At 34.8% G+C, this 22,544-nt stretch overlaps 1 protein-coding gene across 4 annotated transcripts in view; it reads right to left on the reverse strand.

Moving 5' to 3' along the window:
- Positions 1-5,368: 5,368 nt before the first annotated feature.
- The window catches only part of PIBF1 (progesterone immunomodulatory binding factor 1), a 242,338-nt gene continuing 225,162 nt past the window's right edge, over positions 5,369-22,544 (reverse strand). For 3 of the 4 annotated variants that reach the window (XM_063102846.1, XM_063102848.1, XM_063102847.1), the window contains exons 17-18: positions 14,918-15,091; positions 5,369-5,505 (exon numbers count right to left, since the gene is read on the reverse strand). In XM_063102846.1, coding sequence (XP_062958916.1) covers positions 5,455-5,505; positions 14,918-15,091 — 225 coding nt within the window. In that variant the 3' untranslated portion in view covers positions 5,369-5,454. Of the gene's footprint in view, positions 5,506-14,917; positions 15,092-22,544 lie in introns of those variants that run through there. The other variant, XM_063102850.1, reaches the window with a different exon arrangement.

Consider the following 22,544-nt stretch of genomic DNA (forward strand, 5'->3'; position numbering starts at 1 on the left):
TCTAACCAACTGTGCTAACAGGCCAGCTCTTATTTAAAATGTTTGGAGCTTAAAACTTTTTTTCCAGTAAGGATACACAAGCATTTCCATTATTAGAAGAAAAATGTACGGATATTTTATATTGCACCAGGGCTAAGAGGACAGTTATTCTATTCTATTCTATTCTATTCCATTCTGTGACACTTATTAGATTATAAATCTAATGTATTTTAGAGCCTGCTGCCCCTCTAAAATATATATGTGTATATATATTTATTTTAGAGCCTGTTTTATTAAGTCACTGAATTAAATGTATTAGGTAGTGTTATGTTTTTGAATTAGAACATGCTCAACTATAAAATAAGAAAAATAAAAAAATAAAGCCTAAAAGAGAAAATAATGTATCAAAAGTTAAATTAAAAAAAATTTAGTAAGATATTTCTATAGATACCTTCCTTAAATATAAAGGAAGCACGACCTACTTCTAGTACAAGAACTAAAACAATTGGCTAAATTTAGGACCTGTGGAATCTACATACCGAGAGTAATAAAACGTTTTTATCCATCTAACTCAGAAGTATTTGTTTATCTTGATAATGTGTAGCCTGTAAGTTAACCTAAACCTGAACTTCTACTCTGTGAAGGCAATAAGTGAAATACCTTTCTGCAACTATTGCAAAAAAAAAAAATAATTTTACAAGCAAGGCTCATCTAACTGGTCACTTAAAATTTAAAAATTTTGAATTCTATTTATTGAAACATGACATATTGTGCTCTTAGCTTATACCTCAATTGCATTTTGTTTATTTTCCAAGTTTGTGTCTTATCAATATCTTGTGTAAACTGTAGATTCAATTCTAAACAAAAAATCATAATGTAAAAAAAAGAAAGAAAATCTCATTATCAGCTGTGGAGAATAGTTTGGAGTGAGGCACTGGTAGATTTAGGGACATATCATGTCCTTATACGGTAATAGGAACATACATGCAGAAAATAAAAAACATGTATAAAATAAAAAAATGGAAATCTTTTAATCTTATTTTCCCTTTGTTTAAAAACACGGTATTTCATTGCTCTGTTTATTGAAAAAGCCTAGAAATAAGGAAGGCCTAGAAACAATCAACATCCCAATGCTCAGAATGGTCCATGTTCTAGATTTGGTGTCCTTTAACTTGATTTTCTATTTCTTGTTTTGCCTGTAGAATGGAAGTAAAATCTGAAGACTTGATTTGACTCAGGTTAATTTTCTTCTTTTTTTTTTTTGGCAAGGATACCACCTGAGTGTTGCTTTATACTTCACATTGCATCACATCAGAAGGCATATAATTTCTGGTTGTCACTATTTTAGTGATGCTAAGGTTGGTTAGTGAGTTTAGGTGGTTATGGCCTGATATAAAAGTCCCTATTATCCTTTTATCCAACAGCTTTAGCATTCACTGGTGGTTGTTGTGCACATTATTTACTACATCAGGGCTTGTTAGATGGTGATTTCCTCACTTGCTTTCTTTATTCTTGTTTTTTTTTTGGTGGCTGGCCAGTATGGGGACACAAACCTGTGACCTTGGTGTTATAAGGTTGTGCTCGAACTAACTGAGCTCACTGGCCAGCCATCTCTTTATTCTTCTTTTTAAAAACATCTTTATTGAGGTACAACGACATACAATAAACTGCACATTTTAAAAATGTACAATTTGATAAACATCGACATATACATACACCATGAAACCATCACCACAATCAAGATAGTGAACATATCTATCACTCCAAGATGTTTCCTCTGCTCTTCTGTATATTTGGAAGTTTTCATAATCAAAAGTAAAAGGAAAGAAAAAGAAAATATTTATGAGGTAGATCAACAGGGCTTGGTGATTGAATCCTGAGGGTTAATGAGGAGAGGGTCTGGAATAACTCCTAGGTTTGTGGTATGAACCACTAAGTACGTAGGTGGAGGTGACATTTATTGAAGCTGGAAACACTGGAGGAGAAACTTGTTAAGTTCAGTTTTGCCCATGTTAAGTTTGAGGTCACAATGGGACATCCAAGTAGAAATGTCAAGTAGGAGAGTGCTATAAGGAACAGTTTGGACTAGAGATACAAATTCGCGTTATTGGCATGTAGTAACTAAAGCCACGGAGTAAAGTTATCCAGAGAATAAGTACAGAATGGAAAGAGAAGAGGATTTAGGGGGAAAAAAGCTCAAGAAATTCTAATGTTTTATGATCAGGTAGACAAGGAGGAAGGAGGATGAGTGTACAGGATCACAGAAGCCAAGGGAAATAAGGAGAAAAGATGCTGATGTGCTGATCCTAGTAAGTCATACTCTGTATAATCGTTTTACTTTTCTCTCAAAAGTAGTACATTAACATTATGATCTATACACCAGTAAATGTGGCCATACTCCTGGAAGATGTGTCACCTTCAGTGCATTGATAAAACTAAGGTTCTGAGCCTGTAAAGCTAAACTATGACTCTGTAAATCAACCAAAATAAATGATGCCATGTGAGCACTCGTGGTAGCTAGTTGGCTAGATTTGTCTGGTGACCTCTCAGTCCCAGAAAGTCTTTCTTTGAGGCATTTACAGTACTTATTAATTTTTTTAGGCAGCTGGAGGTATGGGGATCTGAACCCTTGACCTTGGTGTTATAACACCGTGCTCTAACCAACTGAGCTAACCAGCTAGCCCACATTAAATTTTTAAATGAGTAATACTAAAATAAAGTATTTTCTTTTTTGAATATCATTAATGTATCCAATAGCAGTGGGAAAGATATAATAACCCAAATTTTTATCTTATAAGATTAAGTAAGGTGAAAAAAATTCCTGACATCAGTTTCACTTGAGGACATTTTGGGTAGAAGCAGCATTTTAGTAAGATGGTAGTATTTTAAATAAAAATGAAATGCTTTTTCAAAGAACTAAGTAGGAATTCTTACCTTTGTTAAACTTAAGTGACCCACAAAAGCCTACCATAAAGCTGTGAGCGAGGGCTGTGTAATACAGTAGCCTTTCTGTCTGTCCTAGGATCTTAGCACGAAAGGGAATCTGGCTCATTAACAACTTCAACCTCTCCTTAAAATCTTGCCTTAAAACTCCTGATGGATGATTATCCAACCACTGCCTATACAATACTCATATATATAGTGAATTTGGAGTACTATGGGTCACTAGATGACAGATGACTCTTCAGAAATTTCTATACTGAGGTTGATAAGATTAAACTCCTTCTTCTGGTATTTGAGGTATCACAGAGTTCTTTTTTTGCAGCTCTTTGAGAAAAGGATGAAGACAATTCATAGTTTGAGAGCTTGTTTGGAGGTTCTAGCAGGGGAGCATAGCTACTCCTATACACTTGACCAAAGAACAGTCCTCACATCTATTGGGAAAGGTTGTCCTCTTCGACTGAGCACGCAGCTTCAGGAGAGATGCAGGTGGAGTGGTAAGGGAGGAAGGGGACACCCACCTAGCCAGCCAGTTCAGCTGAACCAACCCTATGAGCAATGGGGTGACAGATGCTGCAGCCAGATTGCCCTCACATACATAGTTTGAATGCCTTACACAATTTCGGATTTTCATGTTTGTTGAATGAAAAAATGTATGAATCAATAAAATAAACACATGGTGTTTAATTGGTTCTGAAAAGCTGGCTCAAGGTCAAGGGTTTGGATCCCCATACCAGCCAACTGCTGCCCCCAAAAAGGAAAGTTGACTATATTCTACTAACCTACTAAGAACTATTAGAAAAGTCATACAACTTTTTAGTGTTAAAATCCCTTATTACTGCAACATTCAAATATTTAGGAATAGATTTGATATCCATAAACTTGTCTTGAACAAAAATGCAACAATGCTGTGTCTCATAGGTCCCCACCCCCAAGAAGCTGACGGACCAAGATTTTTTTCTCCCTTCTTACCATTCCACTGGGGGTGGGAGGCAGGGACAGGGAGCAAAGTGTGAGAAGCAATGTAGTGTACTGGAAAGAGTACGACCGTCAGAATCAGACAGACTCAGTTCAAATCCACTTTTATTTATTATGGGTCTGATCTAGGGCCATTAGTTACTCTTTATGAGTCTCAGTTTTTTTTTCATTTTAAAAATAAAGATAATGTTTACTTGGCAGAGTTATTGTGAAGATTAAATAAATTAAGGAGTAGAAAGCATATAACACAGCGACTGGCTGACAGAATGAGCTTGAAAATGGTAGCTACAACTCTTCCGTTTGGGCAATATTTCGTAAAACATTTACCAAGAAAACAATAAGAATGTTATGTTTAATTTTGTTTTCCTTTATTTTTAAATAAGAAAATACCATGGTAATGAGAGGATGAAGTAATGGATAAGAAGTAAGGAGATTCACGATAGCAAGAGGTAGAAACAACCCATATGTCCCTCAAGGAAATTTCTGGGTTGTTAAAACTGAGAGTGGGGTGGGGGTGCTACTGGCATCTAGTGGTGAAGGCCAGAGATGCTTCTAAACATCACACAATGCCTAGACTGTCCCCCACTCCCACGCTGCAACAAAGAATTATCCTGCCCAAAATGGCAATAGTGGTTGAGAATACCTGATATATAAATGTATACATATAATACATATAAGACATGTATATAATATGTACATATATTATACACACATGTATACATACACTTGTGTGTGTGTATATATTCTTTTCTCTCACTTGCCTCCCTCCTTTCTTTTAAATTATAAAATATCAATGAGAAATGGAACATATTTTATGACAAGAAAAAAATCCTATTGACTTTTTTCTCACTGACCATAAATTTGGTCCATATTTCATCTGGACCAGAAATATGACCAATGTAGTAACAAACTTTCTATCAAATTTTTACTTCACCAATAGAATAACAGACTTTCTGCCAGATTTTATTAGTTAATGATAATATGAAATATAATAAAAAACATAACCCAAAGAAAGAATCAGCAATCTAAATCTACCCACATGGTATCTGACCACCATTATTGGGATTTTGAAGCACCTTCTAGTGGACCTCACAAATGATTCTTTTTTTTTTTTTGGCAGCTGGCCAGTATGGGGATCCGAATCTTGACCTTGGTGTTACCAGCACTATGCTCTACCAAGTGAGCTAACTGCCAAGCCCCTACAAAAGATTCTTAATTTTTAAAAATGTAAGGTGTCTTGGTATTTGTGTTATGACATTCAAACCTGGAATTTATGTAGTCTAGAGAATATTCTCATCAAAATATTTATCAGCCACACACTTAAAATGTATTGAACATTTATTTTGTAACAAAATAGATAAAACCAAATATAAAGTATATTATTGTTTGCACTTTATACATCTTGATTATGCTGAAGTGTCTTAACACTAATTAAAATAAACATTAAATTAGTTATTTAAAAAAATGCCAAGTACATGATTAAGATGATTTTCTTCCTATCAGAAAGATAACTTCAGGAGCTGATAATGATACAGCAAATGCTTCCCATTCAGAACATCAGGTCTTCATCTTTTGTTTCTTAGACCACTCAGGTGCTTCTTTTTTAGTCTATTAAAAAAAAAAAAAAAGAAAAAGAAAAAAGAAAATCAATAAAATGCTTACAAGGAGGACAACAGAGGCAATTCAGAGAACCAAGTACCTATATACACTGAGGCTTTTTATGTAAATGATAGTAAATAATTGCTTTTCTTAATTCAGAAGAATACTTAAGGACAAAGTTTTCTTTTGTCAGAAATAATCTCCCACTTGGTATATATGTAGAAAAAACACACGTCTGTGTTTTGTGGTTCAAACCCTGTAACTAACATATACCACAAGGTGACTATTTTATGAATTGATTCTATTTTCAAAGAGAATTATAAAAAAATCAAGGACACAACTTCTTTATAATTGCCTCATCTATATAGATATGTTAGATATAAATACCACTCAATAGATATTTATTGAAGAACTACTATATCCAAATTATTGTGTTTTGGATGTTCTGAATTGCTAAGCATTTACTGGAGTACTTTTTAGGTTTATTACTCAATCATTTCAGCCTAAAAAAAGCCAGGCTATACAGAAGAGTAAGAAAAAAGCAGGGGAGGTGAACTGTTACAGAATAAAGCATTCAGAACTCCTTACAAGGTACTGATTCCAATCAAAACAGTCTATTTTACATAATATACTATATATATATGTATACAGGCATATAGATAAGTATGATAGCTTATTTTTTTATCTTTTTTTATATTGTTTCATATGTCATAGCCAATACACAAAATGTTGGAAGTGACACCAGTAATCAGCTCCTCCTGACCTTATCCATGATTTTGGCCAGCTTCAATTGCCACCACAATAAACCAGTGGACCCTCTGTCTCCCTCCCTGATCCCCATCTAATTATACTACCATACCTCTAATTAGAGCTACTAATACTTTCACCTAAACCAGAAATGTTTTATTCCTCTTCATTCTCGATTTCCCCTTCCTCTCATCTATTCTAAAAAGTTTCTAACTTTTACTGAAATATTTTTTTAACTCTGTGCCCTGTTTCCATCTTGACCTCACTGGTTTACTTTTGGCTGTCATCATTTCTGGCTTGGTTCCTGCAAGAGCTTCCTATTCTGATTGGTTCTCTCTTCTACTTTGTTCTATTCATTGTCCACAATCCTTCTAAACTTATCCTTCTAAAATGAACTAAGTGGGAATTCTTACCTTTGTTAAACCTAAGTGACCCACAAGAGCCTACCGCAAAGCTGTGAGCGAGGGCTGTGTAATACAGTAGCCTTTCTGTCTCTCTCAGGATCTTAGCACAAAAGGGAATCTACAACAGTAGATTCATTTACTTCTTGCAGTTCTATCAGTTTTTGCCTCATGTATTTTGATGCTCTTTTGTTAGGCACATACACATTCAGGATTGTTATGTCTTCTTGGAGAACTGACCCCTTTACGCTGGCTGGTTAGCTCAATTGGTTAGAGCATGGGGTTATAACACCAAGGTCAAGGGTTTGAATCCCAGTATTGGTCAGCTGCAAAAGTGGCCCTTTTATCATTATGTAATGCCCAATGCCATACTTTATCTCTGATAACTTTCCTTGAAGTCTGCTCTGTCTGAAATTAATACAGCTACTCCCACTTTTCATTAGTGTTATTATGGTACATCTTTCTTTACCCATTTAAGTTAAATATATCTTTGTACTTAAAGTGGGTTTCTTGTAGACAACATATAGTTGGGTCTTTTTAAAAATTTATCTATACAAAAAGGGTCTCGTTTTTTGATCCACTCTGACAATCTCTGTCTTTTAATTGGTGTGTCTAGACCCATGATGTTCAAAGTCATTACTGATATAGTTGGGTTAATATCTACCATTATTTGTTACTGTTTTCTATTTGTTGCCCTTGATCTTTGTTCCAATTTTTGTTTTCTACTCTTTTTCTGCCTTTTTGTGGTTTTAACTGGCATTTTATACAATTTCCATTTTCTTTCCTTTCTTAGCATATCAGTTATATGTGTGTGTGTGTGTGTGTGTGTGTGTGTGTGTGTGTGTGTGTGTGTGTGTATAAACTTTTTAGTGGTTGCCCTAGAGTTTGCAAGATACATTTACAACTAATTCCAATCCACTAGAAAAAAAAAATAAAATCATGTGCTCTTATTTCCTTCAGGTCTTTTTTTGGGGGGGGGGAGGGGTGGGAAGGGGGCACCCGGCCAGCACAGGGATTGAAGCCTGGACTTTGGTGTTATCAGTACCATGCTCTAACCAACTGAGCTAACCAGCCAGCCCTAAAACAAAAAATTTCAAAAATAGAAAAAAGCTTATAGAATAAGGATATAAAGAAAATATTTTTGTACAGCTGTATAATGTATTTTTGTTTTAAGCTAAGTGTTATTACAAAAGAATCAAAAAGTTTAAAAAAATTAAAAATTTATAAAGTAAAAAAGTTACAGTAAGCTAAGATTAATTTATTATTGAGGAAATTTTTAAAAATAAATTTAGTACAGCCTAAATGTACAATGTTTGTAAAGTCTGCATTGGTGTCCTAGGCCTTCACATTCACTAACCACTCACTCACTCCCCCAGAGCAACTTCCAGTACTGCAAACTCCATTCGTGTTAAGTGCCCTGTATAGGTGGACCATTTTTCATCTTTTATACCATATTTTTACCGTACCTTTTCTATGTTTAGATACACAAATACTTACCATCCTGTTACAATTGCCTACAGTATTCAGTACATGCTATACAGGTTTGTAGCCTAGGAGCAATAGGTGTGTAGTAGGCTAGTATCTAGATTTGCATAAGTACATTCTATGATGTTTGTACAACAATGAATTCACTTAACGACACACTTCTCAAAACATACCCCCATTGTTAAGTGATGTGTGACTGTATTTTAGTCTGTAATGTACTATCCATTAGTGATAGCCCTAAGTTCCAGACACTGGAAGTTTCTAAGCCTTTACCAAGTCCTGATTAGTACTGAGCAAACAGCATAAGATAGATCACAAACTGGCAAACTATGGTCCATGGTCTGTCTTTGGATGAATTGCCTGCTAAGAATGGTTTTGACATTTTTAAGGAAAGGTAAAAACAAACAAAGAATATGCAATAGAGACTGTATGTGGCTCACAAAGCCTAAAATATTTGCTACTTGCCTTTTAAAGAAACAGTCTTGATAAATGACTGTTAAATAAAATAGGTACAATAAAATAATTCAGATATACAATTAACTGCTTTTTATTTTGATAATTCTATTCTTTTAGCTGTTTGAACAGCAGTGTTTTTTTTTATTCTACTCTATTACTGAAGTTATTTACCCTTCATACCCATAAGATGGTGCTTTATGTAACAAAATTTGATGTGCCTCTTCAGTTATTAACAGAATTAACCTCTTAACTGAGGATGGCCCTTATTTTAAATTTAAGACTTTTGTAGGCTCTATTATATGAAGCCCTTTTCATATATATATATATATGTTAACATTATGTTAGACATATAAATTACTTAAAGGTAACTCACTTTTCTTTTTTTGGCTGCTGGCTGGTATGGGGATCTGAACCCTTGACCTTGGTGTTATAACACCACGCTCTAACCAACTGCACTAACCAGCCAGCCTAAACATAACCTTTTATACCGGAAACACAATCTTCATTTTTTGTACTGGTTTAAGTTAATTATATTTGTAATTTTATAAAGAAACAGTACAAATTAATTAAAACCTTGAATTGTCAGTGGATTGTTAACAGGCTCCAAAGTAAACTATATTCCAGATTTAGTAAAGAGCTCAGAAAGCTGCTGAAGAAACAAATAGCATGGTTAACTGGAAACCTACTACAAGTAATTCACTATGTTACAATTGATTTTGGAGACAAATAACTGATAAAACAGGTAGCTTTGTGTCATCCAGAAGTAGCCAACTAAAACATTAATGTATAACTTGGGGATTATAATATATTAGGAAAGTTTGTTAAAAATCAGAAAAGAATGATGCCTGATAAATGCAGACATAATAAACCTGGTGGATTAGTCCTGGAATCTAGAAAAAGAGCTAGAGATTAAGAATCTATTAGTGTTTAACCAGTATATTTTTCTGAGGGAGAGAAAGACTATGCCTGGTAGACATAATTACTTTGTTTTCCAAAAAACATGTAAGCTGGAATCAAATAAATATTTCTGAGTCCTCACAGGCAGAACCTAACTTAAGTGAGTCTAGGATAATTGATCTGGCTTTACTACCAACTAAATGCAACACTTGCTGAGATCATTCAGCTCTCACTGCCTTAATCCCACGCTCACTAAAAAGTTCCTTATTTCTAATTTAGCTTACCAGCTAAATTACATCAAGAAGAGGTTGCAATTAACATTCCTGACACTAGAAATTGGAAAATTAATATTTAAAAAATGTAAATGTACATAGCTAGATATCTTGAGGTCTGGTCATACTTTGGTGAGATGAATCTAGATTCAACATTAAAAAGTGAATCCAGAGATTCCAAACGTAAATGTGACAAGAAAGTGTTATAGGTATGTTGAGCTATGGATCCCCTCAGCCCCTGGTACCTGGAGTGCCTAGAGCCCCTTTAATCTACCAGCAAAGTTCATTTATCCTGGTACCATAGAAATATTATACTTTTATTTTTTTATTTTTTTTATTTTTTAAAAATTTTTATTTTATTTTATTTTCTTTAAAAGATGACCAGTAAGGGGATCTCAACCCTTGGCTTGGTGTTGTCAGCACCACGCTCAGCCAGTGAGCAAACTGGCCATCCCTATATAGGATCCGAACCCGTGGCCTTGGTGTTATCAGCACCGCACTCTACCGAGTGAGCCACGGGCCGGCCTGAAATATTATACTTTTCTATGTGTCTTATGATATAAAAAGTGTTGAGAGGTACAGGGTTAGGACATAACTCTGTGGTAAAGCTACCCCAGTGTGGGTATATTGTCTTAATACATTCGAATAGTTGTACTCATTATATTACTATGTTACAAATAACTCCTAAATTCCATTTCTGACAAAATTATAAACTTTTCCTCATGAACAAATAATGAGAAAAAATTTTTTTATAACCTATCTATTTAAAATTTTTTTAAAAATTGTGGTAAAATATATGTAACATAAAACTTACCTTCTTAACCATTTTTAAATGTACAGATCTGTGACAGGAAGTACATTTACATTGTTATGCAACCATCACTACCATCCATCCACAGAAATTTTTTCATCTTGCATAACTGAAACTCTGTACCCATCAAATAATAACTCCTCACCACCCCCAGCCCCTGGGAACCTCCATTCTACTTTCTGTCTCTATTACTTTAAATACTCCAGGTATAACCTACCTACTTTTATTTGTCCTAAGGAAAAGTGTTAATAGGTGATGACATGACTAGTCAGACATAAGAATGTAGTAAGAAAGAAATAAAGTTTAGATACGGAGAATACATACAGTATTCGCCATCCTATTCTTTTTTTTGGCAGCTGGCTGATATGGAGAAGCCATCCTATTCTTGAATAGTGAAAAGGAACACAAGTTAGAAAATATTTTGTGAATATTATATTTTCTTTGCCTTTGGAATTTCTAACTCTCATCTTCACCTGTCAAAATCTTATACATTGTTCAAAGCTAAGCTCAAGTAATTCCTTTCTGACAAGGTAGTCTGGAGCCTCCCAACATCACAGTATCTATTCTTTCTTTGAATTTACATAGCAATTTGTATTTCCTTTAACGTAGGCTACCCAATTTTGCCTTATAATGTTGTTTTTTGTTTACCGTCCTTGATTCTAGTGGAGCAACACCTTTAAAGCAGACTATCCTAATGATCGGATATTCTACAATATTTAGCATAGGTTCTTGCATACAGTCAGTACACATTTGTTAAACTGAATTGTACTTATTTGAATATTTTCTTCCTTCTAGATGATCACATGGAGGCTTCTAAAGCACTGCTAGAGAATCATGTGGTTTATATAACCATTTGAGTATAAATTAAATAAACTTAATTTACCCATCCAACATATGCTAGCTGATGAGCTAACCACTACAAGCTACGACCTGAACTCCAACATAAACTTATAATCTATACTTCATACACTATATACTGGTGCTACACATTCCTATTATGCTCACTACACTACTTGGAGCCTAGGGCTCTTTTGTTTTAATGCTTACAATTTACTTGGAGAAAAGACTAAGAGTAGGGTTGTCAGTATCCACATTTTAAAGAAGTTATTGAGAAAATAGTGACAATTAAATGAATTTTGAGTATAAATGGTATTTTGGAATAGGATGGCAGGAGAAAACTAGCAAAAGGTAGTTGCATGCTGCTCAGAAAGGAAAAAGGAAAGTTGTCCTAAAGAGGATTAGAATAGCTCCAGCTTTTTCTAGGAAGGAGATAGGTGAGGGTAGAAAAAAGGGCAAACACAGCTAAAGCTACCTTGAGAGAGAAAGTAGATGATTAATGGGAATGAACTGGGTGTTTCTCAATGAAAAAGACCGAAGTGGTGTTGCCTGTTGCAAAAGTAGAAAAAACCATAGTCTTGAGAGGTGCTGCTTTCATTCTTCCTGTAGTTTTGTTTAACATTAAAGTTCCCCACCCAGTTTAGAGTTTTAACAGCTAAGAAGATAACTAAATTGAAGAGGTAAATAACTGCTTTTTCCCCCACAGCAAATATTTATTGAGTAATTGCTTTGTTCATGTGCTGGGCAAGACAATAGGAATACAGCTTTTGTCTCTAGGCATTTACATTCTGAGGTTTAATTAGTCTTTGCTGGTGCACTACATGCCTGAATATGTGTGATTTCAATGGCCAGAACTTTTCCATAAAATTCACCTTTTGGAGTTGTCTTCCTATATAAATATCACATGCATACAGCAAAACATTTGTATAAATAAAAAAAAAAACCTAAAGGAAAACGTTAAGCTCTTTTTTCTCCTTCCCTTCTACATCAGAGCTCTGCTCCCATCGCATTGCCCAGTTAACAGTAGTTTTGCATGTGTCTCCTCATATCTTTGATGGATAGATAAATATGCATCCATCCATGATCAAATTTAATATCAGAGAAAATACCAATGGCAAATAATTTCAGCCAAAGGATCTGGAAGTAAATTAGAAATGTTTTCATTTTAGCTATAAGAGCATAATAAAGATTGTAAAACAATTAGAACTTATTTCAAATATTTGCATCATACATTCCTTATTAACAAGTTCAAAAGAAACACAAGGAAACTATTGTTATGAAAAATGGAAAGTATTCAAAAGAATAACTAAAAATTATTCCTTAAGAGAATCATAGCATATTAGAATAAAGAGTCCAGAACTCACTTCATACAATTTCTCTTCTAATTTTACAGGAAAGAATAGGCTGACAGCATTTAAATGACTTGCCCCAGGTTATCCAGTCAGTTCACATTACAAATTCTGTCTGAGCACATAGTCTTGATTTGACTGGTTTACAGTATTATCTCTCAGTTTTCATCAGGACATCTTGAGCTCATATTTCTTTTGAAAAAAAATTACCTTATTATGTAAAAAAATCCCACTTAGTCATAGAATAAAATAGAAAAGACAGACAAACAAAAAGAAAAAAATAAAACTACCCAACTAATACTTTACATATTGAATCTTCTTTCGCTTTTTTGGTAGCTGGCCAGTACAGAGATCGAACCCTGGACCTTGGTGTTATCAGCATGACACTCTAACCAACTGAGCTAACCGGCCAGGCTTAAATCTTCTTAATGTTATCCTGTTACCTCAGTCAGAAGTGTAGGAAATGCAGGAGGTCAGGGTCAGAAGGAGTCAGAAATGTAGGAAGTCAGGGTCAGAAATGCAGATCAGAGTGCTGATAGGCTCTATGTATTTGGCTGAATCCTGTGGTTGTGATCTGACTCTATTTTCCCATTAAAGTCTATGTATTCATTCTGCATTCTTCCTGTAGATTACAATATAATAGACATAGCAAAATGTCTGCCATAATCTCAGCCGACTTTCCAAGGAAAACTTGCCTAGCCACAGTCTTTCTGAATAAATAGCTTTAGGCGGTTATATTTGGCATCATGTGACCCCCTGCTCACCAGTAAGGGCAGTTATTCTGTAGGCTGGCTAATAACCTTAGTAAGTCCTGCCACAAAAAGGTATCACCCAACGAGGATGAGCTACGCCAGTTAGATTCTTAGTCTCGGAAAATACAGGGAGAACTAGGTTATAAGAGAGTAGATGCGGAAAGTATGCACAGAAACCTGTCTCAAGACAAAGGGCTGTGAGCAAGTTAATGAGGAAGTGGGAACTGTGAGTAAGCAGAAACTAGGAGAGAAACAAAGAGAAGCTGATGTCCTACGGAGGAAAAGATCCACGGACTCAGCTGCTGAAATCCCTAGAACTGCCTTGTGTCTGGGCTGGCCAGCTGAGGCTTGTTTTCTCCATCTTGTCAGCTTAGATTCCATTACTGCCACATGTATCCTTACAATAATTAATAATTGTCCCTTATTTGATCAGAATGTAACTTTCTGCCATTTTTTTTTAAAGGAGGTTGAATTATATAATCGCTAAGAAATCTCTTTTATCTCATTGATCTTTAGTAGCATTATCTGAACGTATAATAAAATGGTTTAGATCAGAAGTTCTCATACTTGACTGATTATAATAATCACCTAGGGAGTTTAAAAAAATTAAGATTCTGGGGACTCACTGAATCAGAATATCATAGAAAGAACTTTTCCTGTTTTGAGTCTCTATGTTCAGAAGTAAAAATCATGTGTCTTCTGAGAAATGAAAGTTTGGTTGGGAAACCATGTTGAAGCAAAGTGAAATATTTAATAATGTCACTCCTATTTTATTCCTGTTGGTCTTTCTATCCCTATTCTTATTATATTAAATATATAATTTTCAGTATTTCCTAATTTATTTTCTCTGCTTCTAATCTAATTTTTTCTTATTTCTTTTTCTTTTACTACTTTTTGTGTATATACTTTTTCTACCCAACAATGTATTTCAGTTTGTTAATGTGATTGGTTTTACATTTTATGAAGGAAATATGCTATTTTACAAATAAGAGGGGGCAGGTGATATTTTTTTTTTATTCTTTTTTTTTTGGCAACTAGCCAGTACAGGGATCCAGCACTGGACTTTGGTGCTATCAGCTCCATGCTCTAATCAACTGAGCTAACCAGCCAGCCCCAAAATGCCTTTCTGATTTCCCTATAATTAGTCCCTGGAGGGTCAGGGAGGTAAGTTCTACATTTAGGCTAGTTTCTGGGCAAGTACAACGTATTAACTAGAAACATAAAATCCAGCTATCATTTGTAAGATAGATAACATACACATTCAGAAAAGGGATAAATACAGATTTTTCAAGGTCCCTTCATAAAACTATAAAAACTAGTTTAAAACGAAAATGTATGAGGTAAAAATGTAAGTAAAATATATTCGGTGAAAATCAGCAATACTAAAATTCCAAGTTTTAAAAATTGTACTTACAAATAGTGTTGGTTTGGGTATAAATGTATTGTCTTCATGTTGTCTAGGCACATACAAAGTCTTTGATTTCTGATTTTCTGTCACATTTTTTGATTCCGTTTTAGTAAGAAGTAAGTTGTTTTCAGAATGTTTACTACGCATATTAATGAGAATCTGTTTCATTGCTGCTAATTCCTGTTGATATACGAAAATAGAAGAAAATGGTCAGTAAGATTTTAGCAGGCAGATTAATGATGACTGATGTTAAAATATTTATTTTTAAGTAGAAGAAACATTTGAAGCAATTATACTACATAAATGAGGGAAGCTCTGAAAATAACAATAACCTGATAATCATGCATATGAATCTTATCACCATTGATACTCTTTCAATACGATAACCAATAGGTATAACATTCTATAATCTAGTGGTTCCCCAATTTTTATGCACATTGGAATCACCTGTGGAGTTTAAAAACTGCCAGTGATGCCTGTGTCCCACTCCCAGAGATTGTTAGAATTGATGTGCAGTGTGGCCTGGGCTTTGGAATGTTTTAAAGGTCCCAGGTGATTCTCATGAATGGACAAATTTGGGAACCACTGGTGTAGCTACTTTCCACTGTACATGTTCTACACACATTGTCAAGTAGATTATTTAGGCACTTTATTTATCTTATACTTGTTGAATGATCACATTTCCTTATGAAGTCTTATTTTAATTTTAATTTTATTTTTTTAAAGATAGTCGACTGGTAAGGGGATCTTAACCCTTGACTTGGTGTTGTCAGCACCATGCTCTCCCCACTGAGCTAACCGGCCATTCCTGTATAGGGATCCGAACCCGTGGCCTTTGTGTTATCAGCACCACACTTTCCCAAGTGAGCCACGGGCTGGACCTCCTTATGAAGTCTTATATGATGTTAGAGGGAAACAATTCAAATCTTTTTTCTGGCTACTAATCAGCAGTTCAAAAGTAACTTTAATATAGCTTCAGGATTTCTTTAGCCACATTATCCCTTTATCCTTTTACAAATGATATGTGAAGTTGGCTTTAGTTGTCTTTTGAACTAAGAATTAATTATGCTGAACTTTTTGAAGAATTCAGATAAAAATTTTCACCTGTTCCTTCTTCTAAGTCCATTTTGTCTATTATTTTTCCCATAGACAGACCTTAAGCATCTAACACTAATTAGTGGATATTTATGATTAATTACTAAACTGATTCATCAAACACAGTATATGAAGAGATGGCAGACTAAACTCTATTTTACCTTATTTACCTGTAGAATAGTGGTAGGCTGTGTAATAGCTTTTTTTTTTTTCTATTATTTTATTTCATCTCCTTACCAAAACACAAAAGTTATGGTGATAGAAAGATGTTTTGCTGCCTTCTACTAATCTGTTTATAGACATCAGCTCCGTGTCAGAGCAAGTTTCTACAGGCCTTTCTTTTCTGGCTGTCATTAGTTCTATTTAGAACCATCTAGCTTGAGTGAGTATTTTAAAACAGAGCTGCTGAGTTTAAGCCACATAGCTTTAATAGATTTTAGGGCCAGGAGAGAAGCTGGAAGAAACAGTGCCAGAATCCTTTTTCCTTTCTGCAATACTCGAGCTGGCTTGAGCAATGCACCTGAGAATGTGTACACCTTCACACACTGCCCATGTGATACAGTATTATTTGAACCTTTTGGGGGCTCTTTTTAGTTTCAAGATTATGTTCTTTCACTTATATGCTTCCCTACAGTGAAGTATACAATCACTGATTTAATGTTAAACATGTCTATTGTTATGGTAGATTTCAGCTCCCGTTCTACTTACCAAGATAAGTAGGAGGGAAAGGGGAAATGATGGTCTCCTAGCCTATCAAAAGAACAACTTTCCATCTGAAAGCACATCTTTTTTACTAACCATAACTTTTGTGCCTTAGCATGAAGATAAAATAAATTTATAGGAAAAAATTACCTCTAATACAACCTACCACTCACTATTCTATAGGTAAGTAAGGTAAAGGAAAGTTTAGTCTATCATACTTGCTGGGGGAGAGGGGGAAGAAGAGAAACAGGAATGAGGAGGGAGAAAAGGAAGGAGCTGAGAGTGTGGTAGGTAGAGGGCTTTGGACCCCCAGTGGCTCTAGAAGGAGGCCATAATTTTGTTTCTCTTTGGCTTCCCTCTGTGGCTGGTATGGGAGCAGTTACCAGAAACAGATCAGCCCTGATGTTGGTCAAAAGATTAGAAGGGAAATTCACATCTCTGCCTTACCCAAATTTGGATCACCCCAATTTGGGGTGCAGTACTTTTGTTCACCTGACAGCGTAAACAATATGAGCATGGATTCTGAAATCCGGGTAAAGAACACTTTAAAAAGCAACATAATTCTGTAAAATTCTTATTAGGTTAATACAGCTACAGTAGACACCAAAATAACATTTAGAACACATTTTTTTCAGTTTTATTATGTTTGACTTATAAAAGTATCCTTTTTATATGAAGGTAAATTTGAACAAAGAAAATTTCACTTTAACATCAAATAATATCCACAATACCCTCATATACTGAGCATATGGAGAGTCAAACACATGTAGGGGAAATATTTTAGTTTTAGGCTAGAAATCAAAGACACATCTATTTTTTTTTTTGGCTGCTGGCTGGTACAGGGATCCAAACCCTTGACCGTGGTGTTATAACACCATGCTCTAAGCAACTGAGCTAACTGGCCAGCCCAATATTCTTGATGCTATACTTAATTGTGTAAACTTTAGGCAGCTTCTCTGGTTCAATGAGCTTCAGTTTCCTGATTGATAAAATGCATGCTTCTGTTTCCTTTCTGGATTTTTGCCAGTGTAATAAGTGTTTGGGTACGTTTATTTTGCATTTCTTCTATTGTGAGATTGAGTGGTTTTTCATGTATTTAAGGATATTTCCTTTCTGTTGATACACTTGGCCTATTTTTCTACTGGGTGAGTGGTCATTTTTTTACACATTTTGAGGGGTTTTTTACATGTTATGGAAATCAGCCCCTTTGTCTTTAATAGGAATGGCAATTTTTTTCCCGTTTATTTATCTTTTATTTGACTTTTTTTAAAAAAAATGACCGGTAAGGGGATCTTAACACCTTGACTTGGTGTTGTCAGCACCACCCTCTCCCAAGTGAGCCACCGGCCATCCCTTTATTTGACTTTTTTCACTTTTTTTTTTTTTAGCTATGCGGATCTTCTGATTGTGATGTAATTGAATATGTTAATTTTTTCTTTTATGGCCTTCTCCATGTTTTCTTCCTACATTTTCCTTAAGTTACTGTTATGATTTCTTTTCTTTTTCAAACATTTAGAACTTTGATCTGTTTGAAGTTTATCCTGGCTTATGGTGAAAGGCATGGATCCAACATCTTTTGCTCCAAGATGGCTGTCCTATAACAACAATTTCATGTACTGAAGAAACCATTTTTTCCCCCGCTGCTGCTATCTTTATCATGTACTAAACTTCCAGAAGTATATGATTTATTTTTGGACTTTAAACTCTGCTCCAACAATCTGTCTATTCATGTGCCCAAGTCACACTGTTTTAGTGTTTAATGATTTAGGTATTTTTCTGGCTATATTCTTGAAGATAGGAGTGGGATTATGCTGAATTACAAAAAATTAGGAAGAACTGAGTTCTTCATAATGTTGAGTCTTACTAACCATGAAAGTATTTTAATATATTTTTCACGTATATCTTTGGCTTAAATTGTCCTACTCTAATTGATGTTACTATTTCAATAAAATGATCACAATTCACAAGATCCTGATTCACAAACTGACAAAACAAACAATAAATAAACCAATGTAACATGTAAAACTTATAAAACATTTATTTGTCACTACAAAATGAAATCCTTTGGTAAGAAGAAACCATCTTGAAATTTTCTGGTTTGTTCCTAACCCCGTTTGGTTGTTTTCCTGTTTCTGGCTCCTAGTTGCTGGCTCCATTTCCTTTCTTTTTTTTTTTTAATGTTATCTTTATTATTATTATTATTTTTATTGTAACATAGTTGATTGTACCTGTCTATGGGGTACAGAGTTGAATATCAACACCTGTGTGCAATATGTGATGCTCAAATCAGGATATTAGTATGTTCAACATTCTGCAATGCAGTCGTTTTTTTGTGGCCTTTTACCAAGTCCTCCGTTATGGCTCCATTTCCTATTTAAGATTCTGCTCTTATTGTTTGGGCTTGAGTTTTGCATTTCATTTCCCTCCCTTTTCATTCTGCTTTCTTCTTCTCTAACTGCCCTTTTCTGACTGGTTTGTAGACTTATCTGCAGTACAGTCTTATGCTCTGTATATTATTTCCTGCAGAGCTGAAAGTGTGATGAGATACAGAAAAGGAACCTGTGATGCTCAAAGAGAATGTTTCAAGTATTGAATTCAATTGGATTCTTTTTCTTACACTGTATTGATTGCTCAAACTCATGCCATTTACTTAGGTTCCTATTTGGACCTCTCTTTACTTATAGAGATTCACTCCCTTCAGAATTTCTGCCTTTTTCTCTCATAGATAGAAATAGATTACCTAAGATTGTCTAGTTTCTTAATCATGCTGCTTGCTGGGATTGTTTTTTAATGGACTGCTTTTAAGACTGATGTACAGCTGTTACTCTGAAATTTCTTTTTACTGCACATTTTGGCCAGTTCCACCATTTTCCCCCTCCTTCATTATTTAATGGCATACAATTTATTATTAGTACTATTATCATTTTTTGGCAGCTGCCCGGTATGGAGATCTGAACCCTTGACTTTGGTGTTATCAGCACCATGCTCTATGAAGTGAGCTAATTAGCCAGCCCTAATTTATTAATTTTCTGAGTGTGTTTTGTGGAAGAAAGTATCTTACTTCCATGGTATTACTTCTCTGTCTTCTAAAATCAAATTTCTGAGAACTATGATGCCAACCTGATTCTTATTTCCTAGAGACTACTTTCTTTCTCTCTGGAATCTTCTATATTCCCTGTTTACTTTACCTTTTTATCTTTTTCTAAGTTCTAGAAGGGTCCCTTCACTTTTCCTATGTCCTTCTACTAGCATTTTTACTTGCAATAACTTCATGATTTTGATGTTAGCAATTTTTGAAAATATCACAAGCTTTTTTTGTATTCACTGATTCTTATTTTATGGAAATACTAGGTTCTCATATCTTTCTGAAGAAATTAATTACAACACTTTGTAAGTTCTTTTCTGCTCCAGATTTTTTTTTTTCTTTTTGGGTGGCTGGCCAGTACGGGGATCCAAACCTATGACCTAGGTGTTATAAAGCTGCACTCTCCAGAATTTTTTCCCCCTCTCTGGGGGAAGGGGTCAGTTACTCTGTTTATTGTGATTTTTCTTTTGTGCTATTAATTTTCTTCCAGTTTCTGATAGTTTTTGGCTGTGTGTTTCAATTTATGAATGAAGGACCAGTTTGTTTTCTTTCTGCTGTTATGGGCTGTTCATCTGACACAGTTGAGTACATTATATGTGGACAAGACAATCTGTCTAGAAGACTCTACTCTAGGGTCCTCAGGCAGAAAGTATGCCCTTTTCCCAAAATGACAAAATGTGAAGTGTCCTAATCTGGCATTCCTTCATTCTGGCGGGTCTAGCTATTCCCAGCAGATACTTCGTTAATCTAGAAAGTCATTCTTAAAATATTTTAAAAAATTCTTTTGTTTTAAAAGTAAGGAAACATTACTTGTTAATTGTAAAATTCAAATACTGATGTCATCTCAATCCTCTTTTCCTTTACAACTTGTTTGAGACCTTTAAATATTATTCTATAACACAGTCTGATTTAAAATAATATTCATTAATCCTGATATGCTTTTATACTAATTTTCAAAAAGCTAATAGTATATAATTCTAGTATATAAAATACATAAGAAAATCACCATAACTATAAGAATGAATGAATTATTCAAAGAAATAAAGAAGTACATCTTACTGTACAATAGAAACAACATAAAACTAGAACAAAACGAAACAACAGAAACCATATCGCACTATTATAACTACTTTTCAAAATCTGAATTAAGGGCAAAGATATTCTTATGAAATTTCCTCACGATGATGATGATGATGTTGATTGTTACTGTACAAACAATCTCTATGAGAGAGAGAAATTGCTCTCTTGAATCCAAAAGCATGTGTCTTGGCCATTTAATATTAACTTTTTGCACAGAGTGGTGGCATATTAAAATGGCTCAACTGCAGAGCAGCTGCTTAATAGTATTGCATAGTTGATGCCAATTAATTGCTGAAAGTTGTAAACTCGGCAAAGATGTTGGCAAGAGGACACATAGACAGCATTTCTTGATGAAAATAGCTCTGACAAGTATAATGCAAACTATGTGCTCCACTGTAGGCTAAATGGAAGTGCTTTTACATATGAATTACAATGCAGCAGGACTAACAAGTCAGATAATTCTGTGCATTGCTCTTGCTTGAGGTAACACAAGGTAAAAACCAACCTTGTTTTAAACCAAATACATACATATTTTGGGTATTTAAACTACATCTAAAAGGGTATTTTAAAAAAGTATTTTATTATGAAAATTCTCAAAGATACAAAAAGTGGGGAGCATAGCAATTGAGCCCTCAGTTTCCATTGCCCAACTTCAACAATTATCAACATTTTGTTAATATTGGTTTTTATTTTATTTACTTTTAAAAATTTTTAATGGTTGCCCGGTATGGGGAACCAAACCCTTGACCTTGGTGTTTTAAGGCCACACTTTAACCAACTGAGCTAACTGGGCAGCCAATATTGTTTTTTAAAACAGCTTTACTGAAGATATGATTCACATACCATACAGTTTATCCACTGAAAGTGTATAATTTGTGCTGGCCAGTTAGCGCAGTTGGTTAGAGCATGATGTTATAACACCAAGATCAAAGGTTCAGGTCCCCATACCAGTCAGCTGCCAAAAAAAGAAAAAAAGACATAAAATGTATAAGTCAATGGTTTTTAGTATATTCACAGACATGTGCAACCACTATCACAGTCAATTTTAAAACATTTTTATAACCTCAAAAAGATACCCTAATTGCTTTAGTTATTACACTTCTATACCACTGTGCCCCCAACCTCCAGCACTAAGCTACCACTAATTGATCTACTTTCTGTCTCTGTAGATTTCCCATTCTAGACATTTCATATAAATGGAATCATATGCAAGGGGTCTTCAGAAATTTCACACAAAGATTCGTATTAACTTTTAAGTTCATTTCTCCATGAACTTTTTGAAGTTGATAGATCTTAGACGTGACCAGCGCCATCTTGGACGTGACTGGCGCCATTTTACACACACTCAGCAGAAAATGGCCATCCCCCTTTCCCTTACAATAAACCTCTTGGTTTCTGAGAAATAGAAACTCCTTCACACCAGCACCAAACCCCTCCCTGATTAAGTCAGCCTTCCTTACAGCTTATTTAAGCTCTTCCACTCTGATACCTGGTGCAGCTCTCCATTTTGAGTGCAGCCCAGCAGATTCTTTTCCCTTAATAAAGCTTGATCAGTATCTGGAGTTTCGGCTCACTTTCTTTCAGAAGTATCCTCCTACTATGTTGTCTTTTGTGTCTGGCTTCTTTCATTTAGCATAGATGTTTTCAAGGTTCATCCATGTTGTAGCATGT

This window comes from Cynocephalus volans, chromosome 7 (genome assembly GCF_027409185.1).
Source record: "Cynocephalus volans isolate mCynVol1 chromosome 7, mCynVol1.pri, whole genome shotgun sequence".
Taxonomy (NCBI): domain Eukaryota; kingdom Metazoa; phylum Chordata; class Mammalia; order Dermoptera; family Cynocephalidae; genus Cynocephalus; species Cynocephalus volans.